Raw genomic sequence first — 20097 nt, forward strand, 5'->3', positions numbered from 1 at the left:
GAAAAGATGGACTGGTTCAGACAACAAACTTCTGCAGCCTGTACTGCTGTGCCATGAGGAGGACCTTACTCCGTGTGACATGGCTCAGCCCCGAGTGACCTTTAAAAAAAGTTCCTCTTTTGTTGCTGTTGTCTTCTTTAAAATTAGAGCTCTGCTTACAGGATAATATTGTGTGAAGAATTGCAAATGAGATTTTGAGGTACTGTCACTCAACAGAAGCAGGAGGCTGGACAAGAGGCAGAGCAGCTCCGTATTGCTGAGCATACATCAGCCAAGCTCTGCTGGAGACACATATGGGCTTTAGGATAGGGTGAAAGTGAATAGGAACAGTGAGGAGCAGGTGCACAAGGCAACACAGAAGTTTAAGTCTCTGTTAATTTAAGGTTTAACCAGGAGCAGTCAGCTGGTAACATAAGGTCTTTCAGGAACATTTTTGTGAAATGTTTTTGTAAGTACTAAAATCATATGGCCATTCTGGATAAATATTGAAGACAGTGGAATATATTTATATGTACACTGATAAGTGTTAACATTTACACTGTACGTAAGTAGTAACATTTACAATATCTAGACAACGTGGGGGCTTGACTGCAAACTAACTGGCTTAGGTTCAATGCAGACAGTACAAAGGTTGTGTTTACAAAGCTGCAGGAAATGGACACTGTCATCCATTCTGAGTCTGGGCTGGTCTGTGAGACTGCCAGCTCATATCACTGCTCATATCACAGCAATTTATCTAAAAAATTGTTACCCTTACTTTCTTCAGGAGTCGGCTACAATTATTTAGATAGACTGTGAATAAAAATGTGGATTTGGTTAAAATGTATTACACGTTTGTGTAATTAAAGTATATTTTCTATGCATGGATTAGCTGGACATGGTAAATCTTTAGCTCCACCTAGGGTTTACCTGAGCCATTTGAAATATTCAAAAACTTTCCTAAATGAAAATTGAGCTTACTGGCAATGCACTGTTTTAAAATTCACCTATTTTTCAGTGCTGATGGAGTATTATTTGAGATAACACTGACCATGAAACTGTGATTCAGACCCAAATTCAAATCCCATAGTCAGCAGAAAGCACTATTCTCTGGAACAAACTCCTTTCTTTACTTCAGACATCTGTAGGAATTGTCCTTATACATGTTTTGGAGGATAATTCTTTATTATGGATAAATACAGAAAAAAGTAGAGGATGACTGTCGAAGAAAGAGTAACTGGACTGTTGTGTGTAGTATTTCCGTACCAAGCACACAGTTAATTTAGGCTTCCCGAGTAATTTTGAAATCTGCAAGATTTTCTGAAAGCCGTCTAATTTAACTTTGTACAACATAGATAAGTGAGCAGCTTCACAAGGTTTGATAGTATATGAAAACTTCTTATTTGGGGGATTGTGTTCATATTTTCTTTCATCTAAATTCTTTGCCCACCCTAGAGCTAATATCTCTGCTCTGTCCATAAGTATGTGGATGATATCTGACAAATGTTGTCCTGCAGAGATGTGGCCTGGAGTTTTGAGAGGGACAGCTGTGGCCCAGCACTGTTCAAAAAGGATAAGATTTGCATTGAATGCAAAGTTCTCTGCAGCTATAATGGCAATACACTGTTTTATTGTATAATGTGATGGAGTGGAAAACCATATTTTTTTCAATAAATGTAGATGCATTGTTGTTTGGTGTAAATTAATACCCCAATAAAGTCTTCTGAGTTTTCTTTCCTGGTGAGAATCAAAATCCAAACTATCATCTCAAAGCCCGATTTTCTATTTGTTTTCAGTTATACAACCCCTGTTACAGAAATACGGTCCCAAGTCTTGATTGTGGGTATTCTTAGCTCTTTTAGAGAAAAGTTATCATCACCTTTTAGAGTTGAAGACCTGAGACATGGAAGGGGTAAAGGCTACATTTGTAAGGGGGATAATATGTTTGTCTACCTTCTTAGATGCCTGGGCCCAACATTTAGGATGCACTTGTGTTAACAAGGCACTGGTAAATCCTAAATCCACCAGGAACCAGTGACTTTTCACAGGAGGCAGTGTGGAGAGGGCTCCTTTCTTCTGGGAGGAGAGGCTGTGGTGATGCCAACGGTGCTGTCCTGCTCATGGGGTCGGAGGTGAGGTAAATGGCTGGCCCAGGACATGGCTGGCCCAGTGGCCTCTTTGCTCCCTTACCGGGGACACCAGGACAGGCAGCCGGGAAGGACAGGTGACATCTCTCAATGGTATCCACTGCCTCATTCCTCTGCCACCAGGGTCCCGTTCCCCCGATCCCTTCTCCACAGTGCACACCCCAAACCTTCACCTTCCTTTTGCAGGGTGGGAGCAGCATGGGGTGCTGTTCCCTCAACCTTGGTGTGCCAACATTTGGCAAAGTGGAGATTTTCCTGAACTGCAGAGAAGCCCAGAACCAACTTTGGCACATACATAAAATAACACACCTACCTGCTTACAGAATTAGGGGCTGATTCTTTTGAGCCTCTAAGTGTAAATTAATTGCAAACTGTCTTTTTAAGTCTTGCAGGGCTGCTTTTTTAATTCATTGTTTACAATTTGGAGTTTTAAAAAAAAAAACAAAACAAAAAAAACAACTTGTGGAATTCTCTATGTGCCATTGGCTATTTTAGAAAGTGAGCTAAGCCAAACAAATTACCATTTTCTCTTGGTTCACATTAATGGTAAGAGACAGGAGAACTGGAGGGGAAGAAGTGTCTGTTTGTCTGTGACTGAGACAGTGAGATGGTGGGAAGCGTGTATTGCAATTAACCATTTCTGCTGTTACTACGCATTTAAGTGGACTGAGGAAACAAGGGACACAAGGCAGCCCACGCAGCAATCTCTGCAAGTTAGCAGGCTTGATTTCTTAGAGGCGAAGTTCCCTGGCTGGAGCCACCTTCCCTTGTGCTCAGAGGCTGACAAATCTTCCTGCAGCAGTTTAAGACATCATCCCTCCTGTCCTCCATAATCTTCCATAAGAGGAAAAACTCTTCATAAGGGAATACATCTCGAGACAGCAGACTGTGAACTGGAGTAGGGCCGTGTGTTGCCTTTGACTGGCTCTACTGTGTTACAACCCTCTTGTGCCATGGTGGGATGGTGATGGTGGTGTTTCCTGGGAGGGGAAGCTGCTTTATTGATTTTGCAAATGAGAAAATAAGCTGATGGAGTTTACTGATGAATTTATGGGGTGCTAAAATATATTATTATACTGTGTGAAGAGCTTATATTGTAATGGGACAGTTTTGCAAAGTATGACTGGGGGTGTCCAGCTGTTTTCATGTGTCCATTTAGTAGACATTTTAGTAGAAGAAAAAAAAATATTTTTAATTAGAGTAAAGAATTTTACTTGGAGAATGGCCAAAGGCATTGGAGTCCACCATGGGGTAATGGTCTCCTCACATACTGTTTTGAAAATCTATATCATATCTCAGTCATCAGAGCTGGCAAGTACTGGTGAAGTATGTGCATGACTGTGCATGTATATGTATTTATCACATACCACAAGATATGCACATACCAGTATATTACAAAGTAGTTACTTATAAAGACTAAATTATTTCATTCATAACTTTATTTTAAAATACTCATTTTTTTCATTTGATGTTCAAGTGTCAGATATCAGCCTAGAACTGTTCATTGTACCTAATTGTAAAAGGGTATATAGGTTGATTTTTATTTTTCCTTTGCCTGGGAATCTCAAAAGGCTGCTTTTCCTCCAACTCTGAGAATATTTCAGTATTAAAATGATTGAATAGTAAGTCTTATCTTAGCCACCAGTACAAAAATGAAAGCCAAAGAGAAGGTGATATATTACTCTCAAGAAATGTCTTTCTATGTTGCCAAGAAGTTGGGATTTTGGTTAATCTCTATAGTTATTCATTTGAATAGAGGAAAAACAAATAATACAACAGTAGAATATACAACATGTCATGAAAAAGTTAATTGGATTATTTAGTTTCTGTCTTCTCTGCAGAGAAATGCAAAATTCTCTGACAAATCTGAGCTATCTTGCTTACATTACATTATTAAACATATAAATCACAAACATTTATGGAGTCCTACAGCGGTGTATGTATGCATCTATGAATGTTTGCATCCATATAAGTGAAGTGAAATGTAAAACTCAGATGCAATCCTTTAATATATCCAAGTAATAAACTCCTGCTATGTTGTTACGGTTAATAAAGAACAAATATATAGGAATTACACTCTCAGCAAATAAATTAGGACATTCTGCATACTACAGATAGTGGTTTGTATTCCTGGCTGTGCATTAGTTGGCAGTTAGTATAAGGAAGTATTTCAAAATGGGACTAAACAGAAAGCAAGAATGGTAGAAGAGAGAATGCTATGAAAAACAGACCAGAAGAGGGAGAAATGTTCCACTGTAATAACATTGTTTGTAGAAAGCTACTTTGAACATGAAACTAGAGACTGCATGAGCACTTCTGTATGATTTTTGTTGTTTTTTGTTTCATTCTTTCGTTTGGGAAAAATGTACAGTAGTTACATCTTTTTAAGACTTCCTAAAAATTATTAAAAAATAGTAAATTAAAATTATTTAAAAAAAATAAAAATTAAAAACATCAGAAAATTGTAACATATGAATGAGAAAATCTCTCAAAAGAACTAAGCAAGGGGTAATAAGTCTATACACATTATTTAGCTTTAGATTTACATCTCTATCTGTATGCATCTATCTACCTATCTACCTAATTTAACTTTTGTGACCCAAACACAGCTGCGAGCAAGTAGTGGTTAATGAATTGTGGGTTACAATGATCTCTTTTCTGTTTTGGCTTACGCCTTTTGGTAACCAGTGACTGAGAAAACTAATAGGTAGTTAAAGCAATAACCAGCTGAACTTGCCATTACAGGGCAACATTTTGGCTGACTCACCAAAGTCTGTTGTCAGATATTTGATCTAGAGAGCGTTGAGTTGAAGTTAGAAATATGGTATCACTGTGCTGTCTGTACCACTGCTGGAAAACAGTGATGAAGACCTGTGTTTGCAAGGTGAAAGAGGTGTTAGAAAATGAGACAGAGTTCAGATAAGATTTAAAAGAATAATTCAAGACTTAAGGAAATTAAATATAATTATGTAATTCTCAAGAAGGTTGGGAAGTGGTTTAGTCTTGCTCTCTATAGGACACTCATCCAATTTTTAATATCTACAGTGTAACTTTCTACATTTGAACTAATTATCTAGATTTCTGTGATAGTGAAAAATCATTTCCTCTGTGCTATTAGTATCTCAACTTGAACTAGTCATTAAAATACGGTATTTCTAAAAGTTTTATTAAACTTTTGATTGGCTATAAAGCAAGTCTTGAGAAGTAACTTAGATGTAAAACTTGATGATCTAAATGACCAAGATGAGATGTATCCTAATCTTTGTGAACATTCAGGGGAAGTAAATGCTGGATAGAAAAGTGCTGTTAACCTACCACAAGAAAGCATAACAAGATGCAAAAAAAACTATTGATGTTTAACAAATGTATAACTGGAATGCAGAAGTATTTCTCTGTTAGTTCTAAACATCAAGTCACTTTATTTTTTCCTTTCTTTTCCAGAATGATTACAAGAAATTGTCTATGCAATGCAAAGATTTTGTAGTTGGACTCCTTGATTTGTGCAGAAATACAGAAGAAGTGGAAGCTATTTTGAATGGTGATGTAGAGATGAGCCATAATAATGGAGAACGTGGTCGCCCCAGCCTTAGCCGCTTAAAACTTGCCATTAAGTATGAAGTAAAAAAAGTAAGCAATTATGTTGATGAAACATAGATGACATCATGACGGCATTAAATTGTGGGAATATTGAATGTTTATGGTATGGTAGCTTCTGACATTTAAATGAACATTTGGGCCCTTCTACCAACAGTATATTACAAACAAAAGAATACTCACCCCAAATAGCTAGCAATATGAACAAGAAGCAGATATGCAGGGTGGATACTGGCCACAGTGAGTATGCAACTTAATTGTTCTAAGAAAATACTAGCTGTATGCAAATTTTTTAGGTATTTACTTGGTTTTAGTTTTAGTGTATTTAAAAAAATAAAAAGGTGGAAGAAATTTGTACTAATTCTGAAGCCTGGGAAAGTATAAGATTTAATAAAAACCAGAGGATAGCACAGCAGCCTCGTGCTACCACTTTTGGTCAGGCTGTTATGACTTAGAAAGTTGAGAGAACTTAATGAAACTGTGTGTGTCACAGAAAATGTGTATTTTTCTGTATGGATGATTGGAGACACAATCTAGGAGTAAAAGTACTACAGTGGGCTCTAGGCACCAAGCAGTGTTGAAAATATGACTTATAATCACTTCTTTGGCTGACTTTCCATTTCCATTGCCAATTTAAGACTCTGGTCTGCACTTGAAATGTACTCAGTGAATAGGATCAAGCTGAGTTAGTGGCTACACCCAGACCTTTGAATTACCCAGAAGCTTCTTTTGGATAATATAGGTTGATAAGTTCCAGGTGATGTATATATGTGAGCCAGGAGAAATTATTTGATGAGATTTGTGCAAATGAGGGACACAAGGATTTAGTTCAGGAACAGACTTAGAAAGCAGGTTACCCAAAAGTAGGGCTATCTCATCTCAGAGCAGAAAGATCTTTGATAAAATTTCTATATAATGAAACAAATCAGATCAATACAGTGAAAATAATCAATTTCTTATTTTAATGAAAAAAGTAGAAATGGAAACGGAATGCTTAAAAATCCAGTATGGACTGAATATACAGATATAATTGTGCAGGAAGAGCTGCAAATTTTTTATGGAAATGGAGTTCACATCTCTAGGGCAAACCTTAAAAATTGATATGTGAGCAATATTTACAGTGTTCATGAATGAAAGAAGTCAAACTTTTCAGTTTTGCAGTGTATATCTAAAAGATTCCATAACCAAGTTACAAATAGCCCTTCCTCGATTTCCTGCAGGAGTGGCAGTGGTATTCTTATGTCAGCTGAAAAAGTGATATTTTCCATCGTGGCATGTGAAAGTATGGTGTATTCTTTCTTTCATAACTGAACACTGTATAGCATCGTTTGCAAAACAGAAAGACTTAAAGTTTTGGAATTTCTGAGGTAGCAACATGAAAATTAGAGATGTTGGAAGCAAGAGGAGTTTGCACAGATAGAGTTGATGGATAATTATGCTTAGATGGAAATTAGTTTGTGATGGAACACTGTTTTTAAGTTAATGCATGTATTGTTGCTGACAGTAACAAGCCCATTTCTGGGAGATTATTCTCATCAAAAAACCTTTTTCTTATACCCCTGTTAATGCTCCTTTGAATATTAGCTGAGTTTTTGCTAATCCCACAGTCCTAAGACACTTCACATCTGCTATTTTAATAAAAGGTATTCTAATAATAATATTCTTCTGTTGTGTTTGTTTTCTTTGTTATAGTTTGTAGCACATCCAAACTGCCAACAACAACTTCTCTCAATCTGGTATGAAAATTTATCAGGTTTGCGGCAGCAGACCATGGCAGTGAAGTTTCTAGTTGTTCTCGCCGTTGCAGTAGGACTGCCCTTCCTTTCAATGGCTTACTGGATTGCTCCTTGCAGTAAGGTCAGTTGACAGAATCTTGTACTGGCTGTTTATTAACATTTATAACATCTCCATGTAGATTCCTGGCTGGCAAAGACGAAGCATGGGTATATGTATAAATTACTGATGTGCTCAAATAATGCTTCAGAAATGTGTTATTTTAAAGCTGAGTTAAAATGGAATGGCTACAGTATTACATGTTCTGATAATTGTGACAGGTAACTGTATTGTGTTAAATGCAAAGTATATTAAGTTAAATTACCATAGCTGAACAAGAGTCATCTTGTAGAAACTATAGAAGCAATGAGTCAAACTGTTCTTCATTTAATTGCTGCATTAGTAGTCAAGTGCTGACTACTAATCCTCATTTTCCATTTTCTCGGAGATAGACTAAGTTCAAGCTATGGGTTGACTCTAATTACCTCGAAGGCAATTTTATTTTTGATGATTGAAAATAAGTAGATAAAGGTCACAAAATCATGAAGCCAGAAATTAGCACAATCATCACTGGTTTCCTAGAAGTCAAGGTGAATTTTGTTGACTTGTCAAGATGGTGCTGAGGCTCATTGTATTCCATGAGATTTTTAAAGCAGCCACACAGCCTCCCCTGCATCCATTTATAACATGATGTTGTTTGGATTTGGGTGCTACCACTTTATCTCTTTGGGTGACACATATACTGTGGAAAGCCTTTCCACTGCGGACAGTTTACAGTCTCTAATCTCTCCAGACTTTGTGTTGAAACTCTGTTTTAATTAGTTACCACTATCCATTGCAAATGGACACTGATGGAAGTTTTCCTTTGAGAGCATATTAGAAGGAACAAATGGGATCCTATAAGGATCTTACAGGGCACAGTATAATATTTTGGCAGGCTGAATCCAGTGTACATATGATTCCAGGGAAAGAGGAAGGTTCAGAGAGCATTGAAGTCTTTTTTTTTTTTTCTTTTATTGTTCTGTGAGAGGGAAAAGGTGGGTCTTTTCTGTTTTGCTGTATTTTTCATTTCTTTCAGTATGAACAATAAAAAATCAGTTATATCATTTTCACTTTTCTATATAGTGACTAGGATTTTTATGAATGTTTTTGTCTGAAAATGCACCCTGAGATTCAACACTTTAGTAATTGTTTTTCAGCTATAGCAGTGACTTGTCTATTTGTCATTTCCCTTTTTCAATGATTTATTGGATCTTAAAGTCATTTTGAACAATCGTACATTCTGGAAAAGCTATTTCAAAGTAGCTTTTTAAAGTCAAGTTTCAAGGGACAACATCCATTAACATTTCACTTCATCTGTTCCTTTTCAATCATCTCATCCTGTGATCTATATGTTGGATGTTTCATTATATTCTGCAAATGTAAAACTTAATCCATCTTTTTCAACAGCTGCAATTTCTTTTCTTGTACTTCACTCATACTTCAAAATCTGTTTTTTTTGTTTGTTTGTTTGTTTGTTGTTTGTTTTTTGTTTTAAAGACAGTAACGTTTACTGTTTAAGTTCAGGATAGGATTGCTCCAATAAAGAACATTATCTATATCAATGGAGTTCATTCTGTGTATGAACTGATGGAATTTTATAATTCCTTTTTCCTACTGAGATAAATTACCCATACTTTTTCCAGATATGGCACTGTAGGGCACAGTGACAGAAGGAAGAGAAGACAGTGTTTATGGTGAAAATAACAGCTGGCATTGAAGTTATTCTGATACGTTTCTTTAAATTCTCATGCCATTCTTGAGAAAGGCAAAAAAAGGCGCAGCCTTATTGTCTTTGTAACAGTTACAACATCTCAGACAGTTACTTGTGCAGCTATACACTTTTCTTTCTAGGAAAAAAATAATTTGAGCTTGACACACATATTGTGAGTTTCACATCTGGAAGAAATTTCAGAGAAAACTGTGGACAGAGTCCTGTTGATTTGGCAGGAATTCACCAGTGTTAGAATTTGAAAGGAGTAACAAAAGGCCTCTTAGTGAGAGATCCACTCATCTTAGCTGGTGATCCACTTGGAGGCACTTCAAAAGTTTTGTGAACTATTTGCTCTGGTTTTCTAGCTGGTAGTTTAGTTTAACTACAGACATAATTAACCGAAACCTTCTCAAATACTATTTAATCGCATGACATTTTGAAAGACTAAATATTATTTTCAGTTTTCTAGAAGAATCTTTATAAATTCTGAGCTGTTCAGTTACAATTAATAATAGAATTTATATTAATAATTTTATGAATTTATGCATAATTCAGCCAGCCCCTGGCAAAGATGGGGATCTGAATTTGAAATTCAGTCTTCTTTCCCAGTTCCCAGCCCACTGGTGTTGGGATTTCTGAAAAAGTAACTTCATCAGTCCCTATGTGTTTTTAGAAGCGTTCTGAGGGCTGTACATATTCTTCTATTTCACTGTGGTGGAAGAAAAGAAATTGAGTTTTATGTCCAGTACATGAGTAGCTTGGAAAATGTTCCCCCTTAAAAGTATATGCATTATCCCTTTTTGTTACCAGGCTTTTTTCCTTTGTGACAGATGTGCTACCCAGAGTCCTATTTTATCTTCTCTGTATCATTGTCATACTCCATAATGTTATGATACAGACTGTTCTTGCAGATTCACATGGAAGGAATAACATGAATCACTGACTCCAGTCCTGAGACACTTCAGGTGACCCTATGTATGGGGTATATACAATATAACTAACCATATCTGGTCCTGGAATCATAGCATCTTAGAATGTCCTGAGCTGGAAGGGACCCATGAGGATCATCAAGTCCAGCTCCTGGCTTCACACAGGGCAACCTAAACCGAAACCAATATATAAAAGTCTGTCTAAACCATAGTACAAAGGCACTTAAGTTTAAAAAAAAAAAAAAAAAAAAAGAGAGCATTTAGAACATCATGTCGTTGGTCTCTGCGATGGGAAGGAATTTATTATGTCAAACTGTTAAGTGAAAGTGTATTAAAGAAGGACTCTAGCTTATAGAAAAGTCTCAACATCCTGAAAGATCATTCAGTGTTTTACATTTTTCTCTTTCTTGCTCAGAGTCCTATTTTCTGACCTATATCCTCTCCATAAAGACATTCAGGATTTAAAAAGTGCCATTTCAAGATTTTCTTGGATCACTTACGTGTACCAATGTCCTAGTAACTTCCAGCATTTGTGTGATCAGTCACCTGTGGTCAGTTCTGCCTCCAGGGAGTTTTTTACTACATTATTTTGCTATTTTTTCTGTTTTGGAAGGGGTGGGGGTCTAGGAGTTCAGTTTATGATCAGGAGGTATATTAACACTACTTTCCTCAATATTTTTTCTTTTTTTCTGGCTATGACTCTTTCTGGCATCTGTCTCCTAACCCATCTTCATTTGTGAACACAAGCTTAGTGCATTTAAAAGGACACTGTCAAGGTACTTTATCTTCAAAGTCTGCTTTATTCCGTGTTGTTTATGACTGTTCCTTGCTAGACTGAAACAAAATATTTTCCCATGACAAATATCTGCTCTTTTTGTAGTTAACACAAAATAATTGGTTGCTGAAGATTGTCTCATGAGGCTGAAGGAGTATTTTATTCAAAAAAAATAAATTAGTTTATTGAGTGAGAAAAAATGAATGGCATGGGTTTGCAGAATAATGTATAAAGGAGAAAGAAGATCAAATGTTGTGCCTGCTAACCTTGACAGTGTTCCTTTAAGAGTACCTTCTTTTTACATTTGTCTAATTTTCTTAATGTTTTCTGCGCCTGAGACCTTACCATTGCATCCTCTTATTCTTTGTTTCTGTAAAACCTGATTGTAAAGTTGGCAAAAATCTGATTTTGATATTGAAACAAGTGTAGCAAAAATACTTATGGCAATAATTTATCTTTCTGCCATCCCTCCTTTTTTCCAGACCACAAATAGTCATATATTTCACCTGGGATCTGTGACACTTGTTTTCAATTCTTTCCATAAAATTTTTGTCAAGATGCTATAAGAGTGTTTTTCTACAGCTGCCAACTCAGTGAACTAGCTAAGACTTTTCCTATTAATACAGGCACTCTTAAGACATCCCCTATAGTAAATAACTGCTAAAAGTTCAGCTTTGTGTGAACTTGTATGGAACTTTTAGTTTTTTTAAGTGCTGCGCTAAACTGTTTTGAAGTCATGCTTAGACATCACAAGGTTGAGGATGTTTCCATTAAAGGAGTCAGGAAGGAAATTAAGACACTACACAACTATAAACATACCCTCCTGAGGCCTAACGACATTTTTTTAAAAAGGGAGTAAGCTGGAAAAACTGCAAAATAACTGTGTTAAGTGGAGTATCATGTCAGTCAGGAAACAGAATTCTTTATTCATAATGCGCTCCTGGTGATAATTTAATGCCTTTAGTAAGTATCAAAATCCCATTTTCTTTGCTGCCTCATAAGATCACTGGAATGTAAATTTGAAAAATATTTAACAGCTATAATAAATATTTCTCTTGATTGTCTATAATAGACATAAAAATGCCCCAAAAGAATTATAAAATTATTTCTAAAGAGCGAGTTAAAAATACATATATGGTGAAACTGAGAATCAAAATTATCCCTCTGAAAACAGCAAATAAGCAGAAACTTTTAAATGTGATTATCAGTACGGCATCATAGTACAATTTTTTTTCCAAGTCTTTGTTCCTTTGTGTTATTGAAACATATATTTCTTTGTGTTTCTGTTCTTTTTATACATTCTTATTTTGGAAGAAGGCGATGCAATATCTTTTTTGTTTTATAACATCTGTTGCAGCTGGGGAGGATAATGCGTGGACCATTTATGAAGTTCGTAGCCCATGCAGCTTCTTTCACCATTTTTCTTGGTCTGCTTGTCATGAATGCAGCTGACAGATTTGATGGCACCAAACTCCGACCTAATGAAACAACAGGCAATGTCAAACAGCTATTTAGGATGAAAACATCCTGTTTCTCATGGATGGAGATGCTCATTATTTCTTGGGTAATAGGTAAATATTAGTTTTTGCTTAAAATTGTCTTACTATGATTTCAGTGAAGCTGGACCCAATTTAGTCCTTTGCTATTAAAGTTACATGTAAAAATTGCATCAAAGGGAATTCATTCAACTAGCTGCATTCACACATTGGCCTCGTGTTTCTTACTGGATGTCAGCAGGCCTTCACATGTGCTTCATTACACATATTCAGGTTAATCACAAATATTTGGGTTAAACACAATCACAAATATGCAGGATAAGGACGTTGGTGAAATCTGCATCATCTGAATATGAATGAATACAAGTTTATGAATGTCAAAGGAAATTGTCTACAATTTTTTTTTTTGAGTCAGACGGAGTGTCAGCTCTCAAGGGGAAGGATTTCTACATCATGGGCCAAGGTTTTTGTATCCAGTTGTCTCTTTCTGATAAGATTTTCTTACTTTGCAAGTATTTCTTCAGAATTAATGGTATATAGCTTAATGCATTGTTATTTGACAAAAGAGAAGCAGCATATAGATCCCTCAATATTCAGCTGTAGATTTTTCCATCCCAGCATAGGGATGAAGTGAATGCTATGAATAGTACTTTGACATGACCCATTCAATGCAGCGACTAAGTATTACTCCACATAAGAACTTGAGCACAGACCCTCAAAAATATCTTATCTCTATGATTCCTATTTGCAAGTCTAATTCCATTTATTTCAGTGAAGTTTAGATTCCCAAATATTTTAAGGACCTGGGTTTTGGTTGTTAGTTACGTCAGTAATATGTGAGTTACATTCAAGCTAAGGAATCTGCTTCCAGCTTATGCATTTAAAAATGTTTGCTTTTATGAGCTATTTGTGAATTGGAGCCATTTGCACATCAGCTGAATCATACAGCTTTAAAAGATATTGACAATTGTTATTTATTCCATCAGATAGCTGTATAAATGAATATAATTGTGTATTGTGGGAATAATGACACTTAGATTTCCAAATATTCTATAAATATGAATGTTTTAATCTGATAATAAGGGACTAAAAATATTTTTCCAATTTAAATGTATAGTTTGCTAATTTAAGCTATTCTTATTTATTTATTCTTATTTATTTCAGCATCATGCAGAAGCAGGTAGTGATTTAAGAAAAATTAATTCAGTGCATACAGATATAGTATTGACTTTAATTACTGTAATTAACATTATAATTGTCCTTATCTGAAAAGTGATGAAAAGATCTTTCAGATGATTCGATAAGTACAAAAAACGGTGACATTACAATTTGTTTTTCTCTTATTAGCTCTCTTAAGAATTTGAGAAACTTAGTTCATGATTAAATAAATTTTATCTTGAAAAGGAAAAGGATTTGCTCAATAAAAAGATGCCATAAATGATACTGTATTCCTAGACCTTATTATTTTTATTTTCTATTTAATAATTAATATTATTGATTATGAATCAAACAGATACCTTTGCCCTGTTGACAAAGTATTGAGTCTGATTCCTACTTGCATGCTCATTTATCATACAGACTATATACCCAGGGTCCTCTACAAATGGGAAAATGTGACTTCTGCTATGAGTTCTGCTACTGCAATACAATCATGCCAGAGCATTACTCCTCTTTCAGTCTCATTCTGTGTTTATAACAGATGGGAATACTCACTTCCCATTCTTTCTTTGAAATCTTTTGGAGTTGAACAGGCAAAAACAGTATTAAAGATTGTTAAGATTACTCACATGAAGTAGAAGTAGTGGCATATATATTTGTGATATATATATATTAATTAACAGGTTCAAGGATTTTAGTGTGTGTTCAAAGTCCCAAAGACCAAAATGGTTTTGAGTTTGACTGAAACCAAGAGCATATTCTAAACATAACACAGTATCACATAAAATGAATATGAAGCTAAAAGAACATACTGCTTTTTCTGTTTTGTCTTTCACAGGCATGATATGGTCTGAATGTAAAGAAATTTGGTCTCAAGGTCCAAAGGAATACCTTTTTGAATTATGGAATATGCTTGATTTTGGCATGTTAGCAATTTTTGCAGCATCATTCATAGCAAGGTTTATGGCATTTTGGCATGCGTCCAGAGCCCAGAACTTGGTTGATGCAAATATGAAAGACCTGTCAAGTCCAACACTGGAGCCCAACATAAAATACTACACCTTGGGTGAGTTGATTGCACATGGTTAGAATGTATTTCTTGGGCCAAGAGTTGTTTTTCTATGATTAGTACATTAGTTCCACAATGTAATTGTTAAAGAAATTCCCATCCCTGCTTTTCTTTCTCATCTCTACTACTTGTTCACAGTTCCCTTGGCTATGCTCATACATCTCTTTGGGGATTATTCTGGGCATCAGGCACTGAAATCATTTAAGTTCAAAATAGCCCCACTGTCATCAACCCACCCATAAAGATTCTCTTTAATATCTTTATCAGTGATCTGGATGACGGAATTGAGTGCACCCTCAGTAAGTTTGCAGATGACACCAAGCTGGGTGGAAGTGTTGAACTGCTTGAGGGTAGGAAGGGTCTACAGAGGAGATCTGGAGAGGCTGGACTGATAGGCCAAGGCCAGCTCTACAAAGTTCAACAAGGCAAAGTGCCAGGTCCTGCACTTGGGGCACAACAACCACATGCAATACTACAGGCTGGGAGATGAGTGGCTGGAAAGCTGCCCGGTGGAAAGGAACCTGGGGGTATTGGTTAAGAGCCGGCTGAATATGAGCCAGCTGTGTATTCAGATGGCCAAGAAAGCCAACAGCATCCTGCCTTGTATCAGAAATACAGTGGTCAGCAGGACTAGGGAAGTGATTGTCCCTCTGTACTAGGCCCTGGTGAAGCCACACCTCGAGTACTGTGTTCGGTTTTGGGCCACTCACTACAAGAAGGAGCTGGAGGTGCTGGAACGTGTCCAGAGAAGGGCAATGAAGCTGGTGAAGGGTCTAGAGAACAAGTCCTATGAGGAGTGGCTGAGGGAATTGGAGTTGTTTAGCCTGGAGAAAAGGAGGCTCAGGGGAGACTTCATCACTCTCTATAACTACCTCAAAAGAGGTTGTAGTGGAGTGGGAGTCTGTCTCCTTGCCCAAGTAACAAGTGATAGCACAAGAGAAAATGGCCTCAAGTTGTGCCAGGGGCGGTTTAGGTTGGATATTAGGAAAAGTTTCTTCACTGAAGGGGTTATGAGGCATTGGAACAGGCTGCCCAGGGAAATAGATGAGTCACCACTGCTGGAGGTATTCAAAAGATGTGTAGATGGGATGCTTAGGGAATGGTTTAGTGGTAGGCTAGGCTAATGGTTGGACTTGATCATCTTAGAAGCCTTTTCCAACCTAAGTGATTTGATGATTCTGTGATTCCATGATTATTTTAATCCAGGTCATTTAAACCGTTCAGTCACACAATGCTATCCTGCAAACATTTGTGTTGGCACAACTGAGAATGTGATGTATGGTAACGCAGGGGCAGAACTAAGCATTGAGATGCAGAAACTTCTTAAACCTTCTTTGCCAACATAGCCAACGTGTCTTTCAGCCTAAATCTTTGCTCATAGACTCTATTATATTATTTTAGTACTTCTCAATCCACTTTCTTTATCAGTAAGAGATAAATATGTTAATAAACTTGCTTGTCATATATGAGAAGTGAGTAGAAGCTATTTCATGTGTATGCATGTACACCGAAGCCTGCTTGGAGAACGTCTTTGTATGGTAATACTAGCATGGATAATATTAATAGTTAATATTTAATGTCATAGGTTTTGTCATAGGCTAGCAAATATAATACAGCTCATCTGGAGACCTGAAAGACATCTGACTACTAACCCATACTGAAACATCTGCTGTCTTTGCGTCTAGTTATCCATGAAATCTGAGGTAAAGATAACACAGCTATGTCTGCTTATAGAAAAAAAGGCACAGTATTTTGCCATACAGACATTTTCTCATTTGAATGTAGAGTGTAGTTTTTCAGTAAACAAAAGGATATGCACATATCTACAAGAAAAGCATAGTGGCTAGCAAGACAATGATTGTGCTAACTCAGCCTTGTTATGCCTAAAACCACAGTCATTCATTACAATGTCATGACACATGAATACTGTTATGGGAGTAAATTCCTTGAAGAATAACATTTTCTGACATATGATGAACGTTCTGAGGCATTGTTGCTCAACATCCCTGTATATGGATATAATATATAGCTGTTCAAATAACTGACTTGTATTAAATGGTTATTTGTTAGTTAACAGCTCAGAATAATATTTTTACAAAAGGCCAGTGACTGCCTTCATTGCAGTATAAATTATTTGTTTTATTTTCTGGCATTTACAGTCGAATAAACTCAGATGACAGCACTCCCTTGGGATGCAGGAAAGCCATCCCAGGTTGACCTGTTCTCTTTGCCTGAAGCACAATCATGAATTGAACTTAAGCCTCCCATCTCATGGGAGAATGCCATAACCTCCAGCTAGGAAGCATCCTGAAGAGTATTACTTTAGGTTTCTCCTTCTGACATTTTTCTATAAAGATTTCTTTGAGTAGAAATTCAAACCTGAATGTTTCCCCTCTTCTGTTGAATATGTTCCCTTTGAAACAGCAATAACTCACTCACTCACTGATTCAAATGACATTCAAGCAATTTATCCAAGTGAATTAGCTTCAAAAGAAGGGATTGGTAGACATAATGATAGAAATGATGATGGAGATGGGTGTTTGGTATGTACCAGGAAAGAGCCATTACCATTTTACTATGAGAGGTGGAGTAAATAGAAAAACCAGAGAAGCATTACTGTTCCCACAGTTCTGGAGTTACGGAGGGCACTTGATTTTAGATGCCCAGGTTGAAACAGTTCATTTTAGATAGCTCAAACGTACCCCATTTCTAATTTAATTTGCCAATTTTTTATCACTTAACACTATAAGCTTAATTTTACTTAAATTCACTTGTGATTCAAGTCCCAGAAATTTGCTTTAGTGATATTGCAGACCATTTTCATTTCTTGCTTTTCCTTTATAATCAATGGATATCTAATCAGTATAAGCAGAGCCATGAAATGAAGGTAGCACTACCTGGCTGAATTCAATTGACCAAACATAAGGGACTAGTGCCATTTGAGTTGCCTAAGGTTTTCTCCCTTGACTCCAGCTGCTGCTTTAAAAAAAAGACCTCTATCCTATATCTCAGATAGCCTGGGCATCTCAAAAAGATGTCTTTGTTCAGGTGTCTGAATCGAGCCCAGGCATTCACTAGGCTGCACTGATTGTACCTCCTATTTTTATGCCTGTTTGCAGCCATCTTAATTTCAAAATGAATCCCATTCATGGTTTCTTGCTATTAAAATGACACTTCTGGTGAAAGTGTAAAAAGAACAGAATAAAACACTAGTGAAAAGGTAAAACATTTCCCCACTCCTAAGCATAGGAGATGGACTAGTATCCCACATCTGTGTCAGTCTTAGTGAAGTATCTTCCCTTCTTTCACTTTAATTTCTGTCAACATCTTCATGGAAGAAATTTACTGAGCACTGGGAAGCAGTGGGCAACCACTGCTGGCACTATTTGAGCAGTTATACTTGGCACAAGGAAGTCAAATGAATATCTAAGCACTTCACTCAAAGGAGGACATTGTTTTTCTATGTGCTTTTTAAGTTCAAAAGGGTAAAAATTAACGGCTCCTTACTTTTAGGCAGCACAGTTTTATACCTTTTTACTAATGAAATAGGTCAAAATTCATGATACAACATACAGTAAAGGAAAACACATGCAGGTTGTACTTCAGCTGTTTCAGATTTGCATAGCTCCACTTAACTCAATTCTAACTTACAATGACTTTGGTTCACTATTACCGCTCCCCTAAAGACAGCACTTCTGTGAACAACCCAGGGTGGACTTCAGAATGCTAACAGAAATTCTTATCTTTTGTTTCTAGCTAGAATAAACTGGGATCCGTCCGATCCACAGATCATATCTGAAGGCCTGTATGCTATTGCAGTAGTATTAAGTTTCTCCAGAATAGCCTACATCTTACCAGCCAATGAAAGCTTTGGACCACTGCAGATATCACTTGGCAGAACTGTGAAAGACATCTTCAAGTTCATGGTGATATTTATCATGGTGTTTGTAGCTTTCATGATAGGCATGTTTAATCTCTATTCCTACTATCTGGGAGCAAAACAAAATGAAGCATTCACAACGTAAGTACTACTGATTTGACTGTAATAATTGTGAGCTATTTTTATGGGAAGATAGTTGCTTGCATTGTATGTATTAAGTTTACTAATAGTTTCATAAGGTTTACATCTTTTAAAATACCTCTTTGTGTTGTATTAAGTAGTAATTTTTTTATCATATATATATATACATACATACATTATATTATATACTTGAATCAGCAGATGAGCTCCTGATCCCAACAGTACTACGATAAATCATAAAGAACAGGTTGGGAAGGTGAGGAGTAGTTGCAATTTATGTGAGTGAGAAGCAGGAATGCCTGTGCATCTGCTTAGGGATAGATAATGAGCCAGCAAGAATTTACAGGTCGTGATTAGAGGGTAGAACAACACGGGTGATTTTCTGGTGGATGTCTGCTGCAGACTGCCTGATCAGGAAGGTGAAATAGATGTGGCTGTCTTCAGACAACTGGGAGAAGCCTCATGCTTGCAGCTCCTGGTCCTCATTGGAAGTTTTATCCACCTCGATATCTACCGGATGGGCAACACAGCAGGGCACAAGCAATCTAGAAGGTTTCTGGAGGTCATTGACTATAACTGCCCAACATAGGTGATTGAGGATCTGATGTGGAGAAATTTGCTACACCTGACTTTTACAAACAGTGAAGAATTGCTTGCGGATGTGAAGGCTGAGAGTAGCGTTGGCTGATGAGATGGTGGGGTTCACGTTCCTGAGAGGAGGGAACAAGGCAAACTGCAGGACCACCACTGTGTACTTCAGGAGAGCAGACCTTGTCCTTTAAAAAGAATCTTGTATGAAGAGGAGGTCCTGGAGGAAAGGGGAGTCCAGGGGAGCTGTTTGATTTTCAAGAATTGCCTCTTCAACGCTCAAGATTGGTCCATATTACTGGGTAGAAAATCAAACAAAGGTAGCAGAAAATCTGTATGGATGAACAAGAGTGACTGATAGGTTGTAATGTCACTCAGAGGGACCTCAGCAGGCTGGAGGAATGGGCTGACAGCATCCTCATGGTGTTCCACGTGGGAAAATACCAAGTCCTGGCCGTAGGGTCATAGTAACCCCAGGCACCAGGGCAGCCTAGGGCTGAGCAGCTGGAAAGCAACTTGACAGAAATAATTGTTATTGATGCTCTTATGATATCTTCCTCTTTGTGTTCCTGTTTATCTGAAGGTCTGGTCCACGTTCACTACCAAGATTCCTGAGCTACTGGTGTTTCCTATTCGAGCCTGCTTAGTAATCAGTGCAACCCACTTACTCCATGTAGCATCAGTTGTATGCTTTTTTTCTTCTCCTACCATAAGAAGAGAAGTTCTGAATTAACTCTATCTGTCAGGAGTTACTTGGTATACATTTGTCATGCCATCTTATTGCTAGCCATGATTTTAAGATAAATCACCCGAGT

The 20097-nt window shown here is 37.0% G+C and overlaps 1 protein-coding gene across 4 annotated transcripts in view; it reads left to right on the plus strand.

The window, feature by feature from the left end:
* The window catches only part of TRPC6 (transient receptor potential cation channel subfamily C member 6), a 100933-nt gene that overhangs the window by 61194 nt on the left and 19642 nt on the right, over positions 1 to 20097 (plus strand). For all 4 annotated transcript variants that reach the window (XM_080571495.1, XM_080571496.1, XM_080571498.1 and 1 more), the window contains exons 3-7: positions 5568 to 5753; positions 7413 to 7577; positions 12308 to 12521; positions 14443 to 14670; positions 18430 to 18694. In XM_080571495.1, coding sequence (XP_080427621.1) covers positions 5568 to 5753; positions 7413 to 7577; positions 12308 to 12521; positions 14443 to 14670; positions 18430 to 18694 — 1058 coding nt within the window. The remainder of the gene's footprint in view (positions 1 to 5567; positions 5754 to 7412; positions 7578 to 12307; positions 12522 to 14442; positions 14671 to 18429; positions 18695 to 20097) is intronic.

The sequence above is a fragment of the Anser brachyrhynchus genome, assembly GCF_964034855.1.
Source record: "Anser brachyrhynchus genome assembly, chromosome: 1".
Taxonomy (NCBI): domain Eukaryota; kingdom Metazoa; phylum Chordata; class Aves; order Anseriformes; family Anatidae; genus Anser; species Anser brachyrhynchus.